An 18,021-nucleotide genomic window follows, 5' to 3' on the forward strand; every position below is an offset into this window, starting at 1 on the left:
ATAGGAGTAGTTTTCAAAATTGTATTTAACCAAACCAACAATCAAACCTGTATTTAATGCCTGGTTTATTTTCTTAACATCTGTCTTTTTACTCTACTTTTAAAGAAAATACTGATTAAGACATAAAACATGCTGAAAACAAATAACAATCATTAAATAATAACACTGAGGTGGTAGACAATTTTACAGCTAAATATTATTTAAGTAAATAAGTTATTTACAATTAGTCTTAAAAAGCAGTAGACACAATAAATAACTTGAGAAAATTACAGTTTCATATGATCAGAATGAATAAAAGCCAAATCTTTTTATTGATTACTAATGCCGAATGAATATTTTTCCTGATTTGAAGAATATTAGTGTCAAATACTTTGTTGAAGTATGGGAGAATGTAACAGTATTAAAAATCACAGGGCACTAAATCTGAGTATAGAGGGTGTGGAATAGGTTTAAGTTTCAACTTAACCAGAACACTGGCAGATGCATGAAATCACATCTCCTTAGCTGTTTTTAACGTCTCTATGTATTGCACAGAATTTACAGTTGACTCTGCTTCATCAGTCATGTACATGTGATTGGTATCCCAGAACACTCTAACAGATTTTTTTTTATTGCAAAGAATTGTTTTGAATTTTTACCATGGTGCCATCTTCTGCCATTTTTCTTCTGCACCAAGTTTCATCTCCAGTCACAATATTGAAAAGGAAGTCATTTAATTTGTCATTATAATGATCACAACATTCCTTTCATTGTTGTTTGTTCTTTTCTACGAATTTGCTTCCAACCACAGCAAACTGATTTTATGGCAGTCCAGTAATGCCATTTGTCCAACTCGTTCTTTCAATATGTCTATCTGGGTGGCAATGCATTGATGTGCGATGCAATGGTCATTTTAATTCAATCATCCATCGTCTTTTCGTATTTTTTATCAGTCACAAAACTGGTTGACCGCTGCTGCAAGGTTCACTCTCAATATTCACTTTTCAAATTTAGATGAACAAAATTTTATTACTCATTAACTCACATTACTTCAATCAACAGTTTTATCACCATAATCAAGCTTCTACATGATGATGAATATCACTAGCATTCACTTTCTCTGTTTTTTATAAATTCAATCACCTATCACTGCATATTAGACACATTGAATAGCAGGCGTACTTAGTCACCATAACAACGGTAAATAAAAGAATATGAGAGGGTGTAGACTGAGCTTCTGGAATGTTACTAGCAGGGGATGAAACTACAACATGGTAGCACCTACTGCTTTGCACAACACTTTTTCTCTTATTATGTTCTAGCGTGCATTACATTTCAGCTGTCCCTTGTAACTTACACCTACCTTAAACTTTTTTTTCTAAATGTCAGGAGTTTACACATGTACAGACTTGTACAGAGTTTACATAATGGGTGTTAGGTACATAAAGTAAAACAGAATTAAATGCAATATTATGCTAACATTATTCATCAATAGGAACATATTGCAACAGAACCATAAACATAGATTTTTAAATAATTGGTACAATTAAAATATTATAGCTATATTTAATAATTAAGAACAATGCACAGATTAGTGCCAACAATAAGATATGGAAGAATACTAATAACACTCAATCCCTAGAACTCTTAATATTTCACAGGATTATGTCTGAGTTCTATAGTTCTAAGAGTTCTACATTTTAATAAATTATTTATAAACATAGCAAATTTAATAGCAAATCAACATAGTCAAATTAGATAAGATTAATAAAATAATGATAATTAAAACCCAGAAACAATTTAGTTTCAGACTCATCTCTGAAAATGACACAGTTAGAATAATAAAAAAGCAACATAAAAAATATCTGATCTTTATTACATGTTAATTAAATATAGCAACCTTTATTCTGCTTTTTATATAGGATTGAAGAAAAATAACATTATTAGCAGGAAAAAATTAAAACTATGAAATAAAAAAATCAAGTTGTTTTGGTCTTCATAAACAAAAGAATTTAATCTTATTATTATTTTACACTCTTAACTTTCTAGACTGCAGAAAATGAAAATAAAATGTTCAAAATTACATATATTTCAACCATATTATTTTCAGTACTTATAGTTCTTGTGATCTTGAACAATTACTCACAGAAAAATGTACATATTTATAAACTATAAGTTTATGTGAAGTTACTTTAAAGTTGCAATATTTTAGTTATTTATGGTCCATTTAAGTCCTAGTTCAGAAAGTACACGGTGTAATAGTGAATCAGGTGATTAACCTGATGTATCAGGTTAACTTACTTATGATGTAAAAATACATCATAAGTAAGTAAAAAAGTACTTCCATCAATTTGTTACATATGAAATTAAAATATATTATTTACAATTGTCTAGAAGTAAAATCACAATGACAATAATTTTGTTTCACATATTCCAACAATATTGTGTGTTGTTTACCTACCCATTTTGTAGCATAGACAAATGAATTTGAGCCCCTCTTATCAGAGGGGTTCTGGAGGTTGTATGGTGCTGGAGGTGGTTAAATTTTTAAAATCTTTATACAGCAATCAGAAATACCTACAGATATTATTAGCATCGTGCGGACTGGTTAGAATATTGCTGTAAATCAGGCTCTAGTCTCATAACAATTTCTCGCTATACGCACTTTTAACACTTCCAGTTCTTAATATCAGTAAGAGACACACTTCATCAAACTTTAATCCATCTTTTTCTTATATAGGTAGAAGGCAACAGATCATGAGGAATATTAAAATTATTCTGAGACACTCGTGGCATAGTCATATAACTGACACTGCTCTTTTAATATGCTTTAACAGCAAAAGCACTGTGCACACTGGTCTGTCTGACTGAATGGTAAAATAAGGGGACAAAATAGTACTACTTTCACTTTCTCTAATCACCAATGGTGGTGTATCCAGTGTTGCTAAACTGCCTGATCTCTTGCCGCATCTGTTACATTTTTATAGCAGATCATCAAATAATTTTTAAATCATTCTATTTTGAATTACTTATTTCAAAAGTAAAGCAAGATTATTGGATTTGCTACTATGCAAAATTAGGGCTGCTTCGGTATAGGATCTCATTGTTAGCAAAGACAAGAACCTTATATATAAAAGTCCTTGAAATCCATTTTTGAAGTGTTACTCAATAATCAACATTTCTAAAGAAAAAAAAAAAAGAAAAAAAAATGCTCATTTGCTGGTAAATATCTGCAAGTAAATGATAAATCCACATGCAGACCTGCAATGTGTGCATTCGTAGCCCTAGGTTACTATATTTATTAGTGAGTGTTTTGTTAGTTAGTTTGGTACCATAATTTTTTCTGCAGTTTTGAAAATAAAACCTCAAAACCAATCATTGTAATTATTAGTTTTGTTAGTTACAGTACAAAGTGTACCAACAAACAAACATTAAAACTGGACATACCAGTATTAAGAAAAACACTAATATCCGTTAAAAAAACAAGAGTATTGTTTTAATACCAAATCAATATTTAACATTTCTGTGTCCCACTCCTGCATGTCAGTGTCAATTGCAGAATCATGACTATAACTGTGACTTGCAGCATGAAACTGGAGCATCCTTGTTTCCTTTTCAAGCTGTGCTTCCATTTTTTCTCTGTAAAAAAAAAATAAAAAAATTATTAACTCTTGAAAAACTTACATTTTTACTAACAAATATAATATAACATAATGGAAAAATCTATGCACATCTATTAGAAAAATGTAATATCAAATAAGCATTTTATGTGTTTATGTTAAAGTCATAGAAAGTACCACGGTCAGTTTGGAGATGCTACCCTTCAAAAACTCAGATGTCTGATTGGACCAAAAAATGTAAAAATGACTGTGATGCAGTGGAGAACGAAAGTCATGAACATCATCTGCAGACCAATGTTGACTGTTGACTCAATGATGTCAACATTCAGCTGTTTGTGACCTTGTGGAAGGTGACAGCCCAAACCCCGTAGGGGAAGACCAACCTTGTGGCGATTAGTCGCCACACCACCCCCTCCATTCCAAGTCCTGAGGGGCTTTACCGGAGGTCGTCCTCAGACCGTCTAACTGATTACATCTCACGGTTATCAGCCAGGCCACAGTCGGGATGTCACCGATGCAAATGTCTTGGCAGATAGTTACATCAGTAAAAATTATTATCTTAGCCAATGCCTTCGCTTTAGGCTTCTTTTGGACATCTTCACTCTTCTCTTCCTACAATATCACCCTCTGAACTAGCTAACCGAGTCCATGGAAGTGCAAACCTCGCACCTCATCCAATTTTAATACCAATGCTTGTGACTGGAAATGCCTCAACCATAAACTAAGTAACGAGTCAAAACAATGCTAAACTCATACCTTTCAAAATGTGTTATACGTAACAATGAAATTCAGACCTACATCCCATCATTCACTATAAACACCATACCTGAAAACTGCACTCAGCAAGACAGTGCCACACCTCACGGCTGCATGGACTATACCACGCCCTTGGTAGCACAGTCACCCCCTGCTGACAGCGGCTCCGCCACCCGACTTTAACAATGATTGCTCTAAATTAACTGCATGACATTTATATCAACACATTCAAAGACCGCTCTCAGCAAGGCAGTACCACACCTCATGGCTACACAGACAACCATGTCCTTAGTAGGAGAGTCAGTTTTTTCTGGACTAAAAATCATCTTATGCTGGAGCCTCCACAACCTGAGAATCTCACATGCACAGGCAGCTCAGAATTCTACCTTATTCTGCTAGTCCCCCTCAACCAGCAATAGCCCATCATCCACATAAGCAATAATGCAGCAACCACAAGGCAACCTCAACCGTAACGTAGAATCAAACTCAATTATCCAAAGAAGGCAAGAGACTCAATACACTGCCCTGTGGGCACCCTTTGGATAGGGTCTTCCCTACTTCCAAGCTGCCATCACAGAGGGTGACAGCATTTGAAACAAGGCAGAGAGTCACCATAAGTTATAAAAGCCCCCGGATATATCCAGAAAAACACTTAAAACACACCTACATATACTGGAGGAACCGCTGAAATTGCATCAGAGGTGAACATTAGTGTTGGAAGTATATATACAAATGTTGTCGGACAATCTTGTATACAGCAAAGTGTTGGCAATGTGGGTTCCATGTCTTCTCACTAAGGCACAAAGAAATGTCTGGAAAGACATCTGTCAGTGGTTTCTGAATCACTTTGAGGAAGAAACAGAGGCATTTTTGGACAGCATTGTGATTAAAAATGAAATGTGAATTGACCACTACGCCATGGAAAACAAGAGGAGGAAAAGTGGTGAGGGGGCACCAATCAAGACCAAAAAATGCTCGTTAGCTGGAAAAATTGGCAAATGCATTTTGGGACTCAAAAGGTGTGCGGCTGATTAATTTCCTACACAAATGATGGTCAGTAAATGTGGCATACTATTGCTAGTTTTAGATGATGTCAAGGTTGCTTATTGTAACAAGCAACGTCGGCAGCAGATTTGCAACATCATCCTTCATGACAATGCATGACTGCATACAGCAGACCAAAACTCGTGATGAACTTGCTAAAATTCAATGGTCTAAATTTATTGCACTAAAAATTGCTGGTTTTAGTTATTAAAAATTCATAATATTTTTCAGATAAGTTTTGTTTTTAATAATAATAGTTAAGTTTTTTGTTTTCTATAAATTTTATTACTCAATTTTCTCAAAATTAAATTCTCCACAAGTTTTGATAATAAAATTTATGCATTTATTAGCCATTTATAAATCATTTATTAGTTATTTATCCATTTATTTATTTGTTGTACTTCAAACCTAAAAAAATATGTTTTTCATCACTGAATTTTTGTTTTACGATGGATATCATAAAAACTACGAGAGATAGAGTTCTGTGACCTGTTTTATTAAATTTTTCAGGCCCAAAAACATAAGAAACCAGCAAGTTTATTCCTTACATTATGCCTTAAAAATGTCAGTATGACCTCATTTCACCGGAAGAACTGAAATCCAGATAAGATATTTTCTAGCTGTAACTTGATAAAGCATTTTTGGAAATATGTTTGTATGAACTTATGTATGTTGACATATGTTTAACTTAAGTTTGTATGATATATGTAGGCCTATAAACATTTTTCCTTATTTCAAGCTCTAGAATCAGTTCCCAAATTATTTCCCTTTCCTCCTGAATTACTCTGTATGTATATGTATACATATACGTATGGAAAACTGGAGAAATTGGCAACAAATGAAGTAAGTTTAAGGATCCTACAGAATCAAGATGCAAATGGAAATTAAGTGTGACATGACCATCTGACATAGTCACCTAACTACAAGGGTAAACTAAGGAATAATAAAGTAGAATAAAAAGATGGCTGAACAAACAAAATAGATGTCAGTTTTAAATAATAATAAATGGGAAAAAATCTATTTTACAATAAAAAAAAATTATTTTTCTAATGTTTCATAAGATAGTTTTCATTTTATTTTTTTTTAACTATTAGTTATTACATACATTCATTTTTTCCTTATTTTTATATACGTTAATTTTCAGTGGCACCGATGGTTATGGACACCAGCCACTAATAAATGCTAACAGCATGCAATGAAACTGTATGTAAAGTAGTCAACATCAGTATGTACTGGTACTGACATTTAATAATTCTTCTATAACTTCTAATGATGACTGTTTAACAATTAAATATTATAATTAATTTTAGATTTTTGTATTGAAAAATAACTTTAAAACTTTTCTCTCTAACAGTTTATTAGGTTCTCCATTGCATAAAATTTCTTCGTGCTTTACATCACATGCATCAAGAATTATTTTGTGATAAATAAAAAAATAAAAAAATTAAATGATGTTACATCATTTTAAAGCAAATAAATTTAAACTTTAAAACAATGCATGTATCTAGTAATGTTTAATCAAAGTTAGGTTAACACATTAAACTGAATAATTTATATCAGATCCTGACATAGAACAGACAATTTCTGGAAGAGTAATAGTCAAAGGACACAAAAACATAATTATGTAATGTTGCAGTAACACAATTTTTCACAAAAAAAAAAAACCATTAACAAACAAAAACACTGTAGCACCAAATCAGGAGATGAATGGATCAAGGTACTATCAGAAAGTTCCTGAAATGTACTTATAGTAAAATTCTCCAAGTCTGCTCATTTGGCCTACAAACTGATATTATAATACGAGGGTCATTCAATAAATCCTTAGAAAATCCAAGAGATGGCACTTGTAGTAATGAAAATAGCTTGCTTTTTGTAAGCGTCATTTGTCACCAGAGTGCAGTTAAAATTTCAGCTGTATCCATCACGTGGTTTCATTGTCATAGTCGATTGAAGCAACAAGCTATTGTTTATTTAGAAAAATGGATTAAAGTGGATTTTGAGTGGTGATTAAACACTTATATTTAAAAGGATTAACACCGAAAGAGAACAAAACTGAGTTGGATGACGTTCATGGTGCATCTAATTCTGCATTTGCAATGTTAATTGGGCAAATGAGTTTAAACGTGGCTGTACATTCACAAAAGAAGAACATCATTCGGGACATCCAATGGAAGTGAACATCCCCAAAATGATTGACAAAATTCATGATATGGTTTTGAGTGGTCGATGAATCAAAGTGCACGAAATAGTTGAGGCCACAGGCATACCACAAGGTACAGTGTTTTCAGTTTTGCATGAAAAATTGGGTGTGAAAAAAATTTCAGCAAGATGGGTACTGTGTTTGCTCACAGCGGAAAATAAACACAATTGTGTGGTCAACTCTGAGGCTGTTTTGGCACTTTTCTGTTGCAATCCTGAAGAGTTTCTGCGTCTATACATAAATTAGGCGTGAACAAAACATGGATACACCACTACACTCCAGAGACAAAGGAATAGTCAAAATAGTGGGTTTTTGAAGATGAACAGGCTCCAAAAAGGCAAAGATGGTGAAATCAGCCGGCAAGGTGATGGCCACAATGTTTTGGGATGCATGTGGTACCATCTATACTGATTACTTGGGGAAAAAGGACAAACAATAACTGGAGAGAATTATGCATCGTTATTGCACCAGTTGAGTGAAAAAAAATCAAGAAAAACGTCCTCATTTGAAAAAGAAAAAGATCCTCTTCCATCAAGACAATGTATGGATGCACACCTGCACAGTTTCGATGGCCAAAATTATAGAATTAGAGTTCGAATTATCACAAGAACCACCGTATTCACCAGATTTGGCCCCCAATGATTTTTTTTTAATTTCCAAACTTGAAAAAATGGCAGGCAAAGTTTATGTCCAACGAAGAGGTCATTGCCCAAACAGATGCTTATTTTGAAAACCTTCTGAAATCCTACTTTTCGAACGACTTAAAAAAAGTTGGAGAAACACTTGGAAATGTGTATAGAGTTAAGAGGAGATTATGTTGAAAAATCAAAAAAAATCTACACAACATAATTTGTTTTTCTAAATATTTCTAAGGACTTATTGAATAACCCTTGTATGTATGATATATGTCATACACATATGATTTCAGTCACCACATATGATTTTGTAATCTCAACTATGATGGCTAATAAAACTTAACAATGTCTGCATAAAATCTTGCAAGAACTTCATTCAATCGGCAATCAAGACTTTTAAGTGCTTTGGTCGAAGAACAATCTTTAGGTTAAACACAGACTGAACTGATAATCACTGCGAGGCACCAATCAATCACCAAAAAACAACTGAAAAATACGTTATTTGGAACCAATCCATGATAATTACGATCTAACAAATCTGTGAATAGAATGTAAACGTTGGAATTGGTAAGGAGGCCTGTCAACAAGTCTTTACTGAAAATTTAAACCACCATTCCATTGCTGTAAAGGTTGTCCTTTGATTGTTGTCACAAAATTAAATGCAAAGGCCTCAAATTTAAAATAAAGGCTGTACATTTTAAAAGTTAGGTAATACTAAAAATTTAATTTGTAGGAAAATCACAAACAATATAAGTAGGGTTTATGGCTATGAACTGAGACAAAGGAAATGCCATTTCATTGGAAGATCACACGGGCAACAAGGTTAAAGAAGGTATGGCATGCTCAAAGCAAATACTTATTTGTGTTTTGATATCAATGGCATTGTTCACCAAGGATTTGCTCCTCTTGATGTTACAGTGAATTCTGATTTTTTGGTGATTTTTCAAAGTGCTTGAGAGAAGATATGCAGCTAAAAAAAATTAAAAAAAAACAAATCCACCACTACAAAATGAAAAAAAAATTAAACTGTCTATTATATCATGAAAATGCACACATTCACATCTCCAAAGAAAGAGACAGTTATTGACAGAAAACATTCCTTCAAACTCCCCATACCCCCTCAAATCTAGCCCTCTATGGCTTTGCCTTGATTTTCAATTTCATAGCAGACAATCAAGCATAATTAATACTAGACAGCCTGCAGTAAAATAAGTTTGCTGGTGCTTTTGAGGCATAGAAGAGGAATTGCAATGTCCTACATATCCTGAAGGAGACTATTTCAAGGATATGGTAGTCATTTTTAAATAAGATAAGCTTATATAGTTTTTTTAGATCTAGTTTGGATGCTTTCTGATATTACCTTATATGTAGATTAAAGAGGAAAAGGAAAAGCAAAAAAAAAAAAATCTGTAACACTGACTCAAAGAGAAATGAAACATTTCTCTTTGAATAAATGTAAAAATGTAATACAAATAATGCAGTAAAATCTCAGATATTTAAGGTACTTTGAAATTACTTAAGTTTTGCTAGACTTTAAGTAATACAATAAGAAACATGTATCCACTGAACATGTAACATGTGTGTATAATCAATGAAATATATAACAAATTCCTCTAAACACACTGATTAACTGGAGCGTACTTTTTTACAGTCTTTATTAAATGTTTTTTGTTTTAATAAAATTCCAATGCATGTTTATGCTGTTAAAATACCATATATCTAAAACATTTTTAAAACCTGATTTATTACAGTTCCTTCTTTCTTGTAATTCTAAATCAGAAGGCTTATGAGGATCACACTTTTTTTAATGTTACCTTTTTCCATCTTTTCACAAATAGTAACTTCTTCATTAACCTTACATTCAATATTCATGTTTCCAAAAGTTTCTTAACGATTTGCACTAAGTTCTGATATCTTTTTTTGATTTTAACAGATTTTATTTGAAAAAAAAAACTACTAGTTAAAATAAATAAAAAAATAAAATGTAACTGAAAGTAACAAATATGAAAACCTAAATGTAAGATGATGAATATGAAGTGAATTATAAAGCATTTAATATGTAGCGTAAGATTAAAATAAACAAATTTGTTGCTACAAAGAAAAAAAATATATATTATATATATACACACCCAAAACAACTATGGCCATAGTTGTTTAGTTAGTTTTCTGGTATACTTCCTTCTTAGAGCTATTGAAAAATTAATTAATTGTTAGGATATATCTATAAATATACATATATAACAGATTTATAATTTAAAAAAGGGAAAGCTGTCAATAAATTGTTAGTTTTGATATGATTAAAAGACTGATCAAAATATTTTTTAAATGTCAAAAAAAAATTATGATACCAACTCAAGAGAATGTCAACCTACTAAAATAAGATCTTACACAAAAACAAAGATTAATTTCAAAAAGTCTGCCCTAGGCTTTTAATTGTGTTAACCATTACTTTTATTGAAAATTAAGATTTGAGGCACCGTTTTAAAACATACATTTTACTTATCAAATGATATGCAAAAAGTATATTGGAAATTTTTATTTTTGTATCGCATTAAAAATAGATGTTATGATGTATCAAAGAGGTCAGTTTTTGCATCAATTTTTTTTTTATATTTCTATTACTATCAAAAATCTGTTATAATCAAAAATTATTTTGTATGCTGAGAATATTTTAACAATGAAAAATGAATTAAATCATCTTTAGTTGGAAGATTTAATGAAAGACTGATTTACTTTAAATAGTCTTGCCTTGAATAAACATAAACTTAAAAAGTATAATAATATTAATGCTTAGAAATTCAATAAGGTACTGGATTATTTAAAAAAAAAATTGAGTTAACGAATAGTCTTGGATGTTCTTGCCAATTGGAAATAAAAAACAAAACTACACTAGTAATGCTATATCTTTTCTAATGAGTTTGATTTTAATTACTTGCTTCATAATCTTCAAAGGAAGCTCAAATTAATACAAATATTTGAAACAGCGACCCCCTACTTTAGAAAACAAACAATTTTGAATTGTTATTAATAATTACACTCATAGCATAGCTCATTTTCAGTCTGATTTAATTTTAAATTTTCTTTTTTTATGTTGTATATTTATAATATTATAGTGAACTGTTAAATGAAGATAATAAATTTTACTTTTATATCAAATCTAAAACATCCTTTATCATCTAGACCAACATTTCTTAACTGGAGGTTGCAACCTTCATGGTAGCCATTGTGATATGAAAGCAGGGTTGTGAAATTAGCCTGTAACTTTACACGTAAACAATAATGAAATCATTTTATGAGAAAAAATCATTTATTATAAACATTTTACTTAGATTTGTGGTACACATGTAAAGAAAATAAATTAACGGATGGTTGCGTTTGTTTCTGATTTAAAACTTTTCCATACATGGATCTATGTTAGAAACGCACAAAAGCAAATTGTTTTCAAGTGACATAAGACAAATCATTATTATAGTTTTTAGCGCAACCATGGATGAAAAACCCTTTTCAAGGAGGTAAGACATGGCAAAACGAATTAATATATTCAATGCTTCTGCGACTAAATTTCCATATTCACTATGATGAGCAAACCAAAACATATCTAAATCTTCAAATAAAGATTGTAGTTGTAATGTTTTATCAGCAGATATTTTGATAAGCTGGTTGTCAACTGGTAACTTAGCAGCTCCAATAACATTTTCACTAAATGGATTCAGTACACATCTCTTCGAGAAATTATTTTTATCTTCCAGGAAATATTCCACTACCTGAATTTTTAACTCACGCAAGCTATCAAAACTGTGGTGGCACTATTATTGCCATCAAAATTTTTCTCAATATAATCAGAAGCGAGTCGAAAAATATCAAAATTTTGCTTTGAAGGTGAATAATCCAGATATCAAGATTCTTAATGAATGCATGAACCTGGTTTGTCATTAATAACATTTTTTTATCACATCGTTGAAAAATTTACATTCAAGGTAAAAATACAAAATACATCGGCATAAATGCGAAAATACATCATCTAACTAAACCAAAAGTAACATATACTCATTATTCTGTAAAAGCATTGAGAATGGCATTTGTTTAACCTGGGAAAATACTATTAATTCATCTTGCAATTCCAAAAACCAGGTTAAAACTTTCCCCCGTGATAACCATCTCACTTCTGTATGGAAAAGTAGAAATTTTTTTTTTCGCCCGTTTCATTGCAAAGTTTAGCATACTCTGTAGTAGTCGACTTTTAATAAAATTAACCATTTTTATGCTTTACAAAGAATTTTTTGAGATTTTTCAGCATTTTTTTTGTAGCAAGAGCATGTCTGTGAATGAAGCAGCGTGTCCATTTCACCTTTGGTATAAAATGAACTTTTAATTTTTTCAGAAATCCACTATTCTTACCTATTATCACCTTTGCACCATCACTACAAACTGCATTGCATTTTGTCCATTTTATATTACAGTTTTAAGTAGCGTCACAAAAAACATCAAAAAGACGTGGTCCTGTTACATGACAGGTATTGATTTGCAAAACAACATATTTTCTTTGATCGATCAGTCCCTATTGCGTTCATATCTCACAAAACATAAGAACTGAAAAATGACACACATCTGATGATTCATCAAATTGAACATCAAAAAAGTCACTTGAACTCACTTGGCGAATTATCTCATTGGGGACATCAGCAGCCATGTATCAATTTGCCTTGATACTGTGTCCCATTAGATAGCAGAATATTTTCACTTTTTCTGCTTCTTCCACGCCGATTAAAAAACTGACTGTATAAATTGTAGCAAGCAATATGAGATTTTCTGCAATTGTGTGGGGTTTGGACATCTGTTTTACTTTATGGAGGTTATGGAGCTAAAAAGCTGAGAATCACTGATTTACGCTACCAAAAATAAACAAGTGGTGCTTGATAAGTCCATGCAAAGTAAGTAAATAGATGGCACTCATAGTACATCGTTGAGGTCATTCTTAGATGCCTAGGGAGTTTCCAACATGTGGAGGTCACTGTGGCGCAATGAAGCTGTGGGCACTCTGTTTTGGTGCCTGATGGCATGCTCGTCGCTTTGTAGAACGTCAGAACCATATTGATAAATGCTGTTTTGTGTCCTTTTTGTTGGGTATGCTTGTCTATAAGTTGTGGGGTGAGTGAGTGTGTGCGGTGATTGCTGTGTCTGCTGTGGGTGTTTATTGTGGCCGGTGGGTTGATAGCTGTTGCGTGGATGTGGGGCATGTTGGAGCCGGTGTGTATGTTTTGTTGTGCCTTTTGTAGGCATTTTACTTGTGGTTGTCTTGTGTATTGTTGTGATGTGTTGTTCTTGGGATATGTGTGTGTGTGTGTGTGTGTGTTTTGGTGCTACTTTATTGTTAGTGGTGTCTGATTGTGTGTATGGGTGTTTACCCCCATCCTGAAGTAATGCTACTTTAGCAGTTTCCAGGAGGGGTGGTTAGCCTAGAGTGTGGAGGTTTAGTCAGTAGTGCACAGGTATACATGCGCACTTAATAACTTCTTGCGAAACCTGTTAACGAGCCTAAGATTGCTTTGGCACCCGTAATGGGGTTCCTTCACCTCATAAAAAAAAGTCATTCTTAGACTCCTCCATCTCTGCTAGGAGCATAAATCAAGTTTAAGTCATATACATTCATAATTTTGTTGTTGGCAATTATTTGAGTTCATAAAGTATTGTGATTTGTGAAATGGATGAAAAAAATTTCTTGTGGTGATCAAACATAACTTTTAATGCAAAACTGTACAGGAAACTTAAGAAAAGCTGGTTAAATTTTATGATGCATCAGCTTCATTGATTAGAAGAATTCACAAGTGGTTTGGTTATTTTTAGAGTGATCATAGAAGTACAATGCTGAATGTTCCACAAAGTCTATTGAGGTTACAGCTGCAGAGAATATTTTAAAGATCCGTTGTAGATGACAAGCATCTCAAATGAATGAGGGCAAATATTTTGCATGAATACTTCTAAATGTGAAAACTATCTGCAAGATGGATGATGCGCTTTCTCACAAGTAAACATCTGTAAGCATGGTTTGGGGCTGTTTCAGTATAATTGAGAGGAATTTTGTACCATTCATTGTGCCCATTCATTTGAGATGATGCCTATCATTTAGAATGGATATTTTCAATATTCTCTGCAGTTGTAACCTCAACAGACTTTGGGGAAATTCAGCAATGTATTATGAGTGCCAACTTTTGACTTTGCACAGATTCATTAAACAACTTTCATATAATTTGATAATAAATGAACATCACTAATACTCAATGACTATATTCCAATGATTGCCAGCAACAGAATTATGAATGTACATGTCTGAAACTTGGTGAATGCTCCTAGTAGAACTGGGGGAATTTAAGAATGAAGAATGACTCAACAATGTACTATGGAGTGCCATTTCTTTACTTTGCATGGACTTATTAAAAACCTTGTAAAATTTGATGCATCATATATGGACATCACCTTAATAAATTTTTTCATGAAACATCAGTCTATATGTGCATTAAAAAGTTATCTGAACCAGAAAACAAAAAGGTTTTATATGGGAAATACAATATATATAAATAATTTTACAGCAGTGAACATAATAAACACTATTTCACAGACTACAAGAAAATGACAACCTAAAATGAAAGAGAAAGATTCTCAAGAATAGTTTAATATGAAATGAAGCTTGCCATGCATGTATCATCTAATTCTCCTTCCATAATACAATGTGGCAATGACACACTTATAGTACTAATATGAGTAAGGAGTGGATTGAAAATAGTGTCTTAATAATAATGCTCTCATATACAAATAATTTTAAATATAAAAATTAGTAATTCCCAAACTGTGCGTAACGGTGCCTCAGGGAGCCATAGCCTCTTTACAGGGGCACCGCAAAATATTGTAAAAGCTTCATAATTAATTGAACCAAGACATTTATAATTATTAATTTAATGTCAATAAAGAAAAAAAAATTATGCATGAGTTTTATTTATTTTTATCTCTTACTTACAAGTAGCCATACTTTTACTTAGGGTAGGATGCCATGGTAAAATTTTAATTGAAAAAGGGTGCTGTGATTTGGAAAAGTTTGGAAACCACTGATATAAATGGTTAAAAACTCAGATATCTAAAAGTTCAGATTATCAGGAATTCACTGTACTTCCAAGAAAGAAATATTCATTACAACCAATACATTTAACTGAGAAAAAAAAATCATAAAAATAAAAAAATACACAAATTTTATCATGATAGATAAATTAACGTACATCAGGCTAGCTACATACTCCTGTAGAAGACAGGATAATAGTTTTTATTTATCACAGAACAGAAAATCACCGGTGTGATTTCATGTCAACAGATATAATAAATTTGACAAAGAATGTAAATCCTCATCTGGTGGAAAATAGTTACAGATTTTCTCAAAAAGTCTAAGATGATTTTTCCTATCCTACAATAAAAGTTTCTGATGTAATGTATAGGCAATCAAAGAATAGTATATTAAGAATATCTATATGAATAAATTTCACCATGTATTCATAATATCAAACTTTTCATTTCCATATTTGATAACAAATAAAAATCCTGTACATGGTAAATCTTTTTATGTTATAATTGTATTTGTAGTCCATGTTTACTTTTCCTTATTAAAGCATATGTTTTAAGTATCTAAAAACAAGACTCTTATCACATGCAAGCCATAGATATTACAACAACATAACCACTAACAGGTAACTGTCCCATGAAAGTGCAGCAGGATTGAAATAGGAATAACCTGAACACTGTCTTGCTATTAATTATGAGAACAAAACAACACAATAAAAAGCAGAAAGATAAATAAAAATTAAAACAACTAGAAGGTAAAACTAAACCTTACCTGGTAGAAATGGGTCCAGGAACTGCATTTAAAATAATGTAAGTTAATTTCTTCATATGTATTAACGAAAAAGCAACAGGTGGTTACAAAATCTTCTATTTATATAAATTTCATAAAAAATTGTTCAACTGTAGTTAAAATATTTATTTACCTAACTTAATAAAGCATTTACTATGCATACATTAATACAAACATTTTTTGAGAATATTTCAGGTTTAGAATACATATTCTCAATAAAGAAACCGAATGCTTAAAAATGGATTTAAACTGTATGGGAAATCTGAAAGCATGTGCATGTTTCTTTAACTTTTCAAATTCTACATTTAACCTAACCACTTTAGTTGAAAAATGAACTGTAAAATGTATGAACAAGACAATACTCGACTTCCAGTTTTTCAAGGAAATATTTATTCATAAAAGTGTCAGCAAACAATACCCAAACAGATATATTTTTGCAGTTCTTTAAGGAACATAAGCAACAATAAAATTAAAGGTAAAAAAAAAAAAATGTTACTGTTATAGCCAACAGTATAGTTTGGTTAAAGAAAGGAGATGATTGAGATGTTTCAATTTTATAAGTAAGTTATTAATAAATAAATACAGCACTAAATTAAGGCCTTCTTGAAATAAATTATTTTATTACAACTCATTTAAATTACAAGAAACACTTTTATTTGTATTTCTAGAAACAAACAGAAAAAAATCATTTTTATATATATTTTTGTATAATGTGGGTGTAAAAAATGATTTTTTTTTTTTACGTGTGCAATTTCTGAGCTTTGATACCCTGAGAAAATAACTTATTAAATTAACTGTTAAATATAGTGTTAAAAATCCTGTAAGAGTGTTAACAAAACAATAAATGCTTTTAAATGAAGGACAATAATACATTCACTAGAGATAAATCAAGCCTCAGAAGAGTCCTTATAACTTAGTTTTTAAGTATTATAAGGACAAAAACAATAGAATACTAGTGCACTAGAAACACTGTAAATTTAATATTGCAGATTTTCATACCTCAAGGACACAAAAACATTTAGGAATGCATATCATATACATCATAGCACTCATTTACAGATGAAAAGGATGAGAGTCACAAGAATCCAATACTGAAATTTCTGTAGGTATTTTCAAAGGATCTTGGTTAATATTACATGCAGGAAATGGAATTCACTGCAAAGAACAATATGGAATCTACCTATTCTAAGCTATCATGGAGAAATGAACTTTTGTAATTATTCAAAGTGAATAATTAATGCTAGTGCAGGCTATTACTGCCTGGCTAGAATTTGATTACTTATGGTTATTAAATCTATTAAATAGAGATAATAGTTAAGAATCTTTTTTTGTACTTGATTACATAATATTATGTACATTTTTGTAATATAATAAAGTAGATAGAATGTGTTAAAAAAAAACACTTTAAAATATAAGAGGACAACTAAAAACATATTATAATAAAGTTATGATTCTTTTTAATTACAGAATGTTACAAAATTAATTTTTTTTTTCATTAGCCAGAGTAAAACAATCAAAACAGTTTAATTTGAATTTTAATGATAAAGAAACTGGACAATAACTAAAAGTATTCAAAAAAAAAATGTTTTTCTAAAGTTAGTGAAATTTTAAAATAGTTTTCCAAAAGTCTAGAACACATTTAATCAAATGGCTGATAAGTAAAGATAATTATTACTTATATGTTAATCTAAATACAGAAATTAAAGGCAAATAACTGTCTTAAAGTTAAACACTTATAAAAAAGGAAGAATTTGCCCTAATGTAAGCCGACCACTGACTACTGATTATAATATTTTATACATAAATTTAAAAAATCATGCAAATAACAGAAACTGAGATTAAAACAAAACAAAATCATATTAAAATTTTAATTGTATATTATATTTTTAGATA

The 18,021-nt window shown here is 31.2% G+C and overlaps 1 protein-coding gene across 2 annotated transcripts in view; it reads right to left on the reverse strand.

The window, feature by feature from the left end:
* The window catches only part of LOC142318344 (disks large homolog 5-like), a 112,141-nt gene that overhangs the window by 46,961 nt on the left and 47,159 nt on the right, over nucleotides 1–18,021 (reverse strand). For both annotated transcript variants that reach the window (XM_075354933.1, XM_075354932.1), the window contains exon 11: nucleotides 3,483–3,618. In XM_075354933.1, the coding sequence (XP_075211048.1) occupies nucleotides 3,483–3,618 (136 nt within the window). The remainder of the gene's footprint in view (nucleotides 1–3,482; nucleotides 3,619–18,021) is intronic.

The sequence above is a fragment of the Lycorma delicatula genome, chromosome 1 (genome assembly GCF_047948215.1).
Source record: "Lycorma delicatula isolate Av1 chromosome 1, ASM4794821v1, whole genome shotgun sequence".
NCBI classification, from domain to species: domain Eukaryota; kingdom Metazoa; phylum Arthropoda; class Insecta; order Hemiptera; family Fulgoridae; genus Lycorma; species Lycorma delicatula.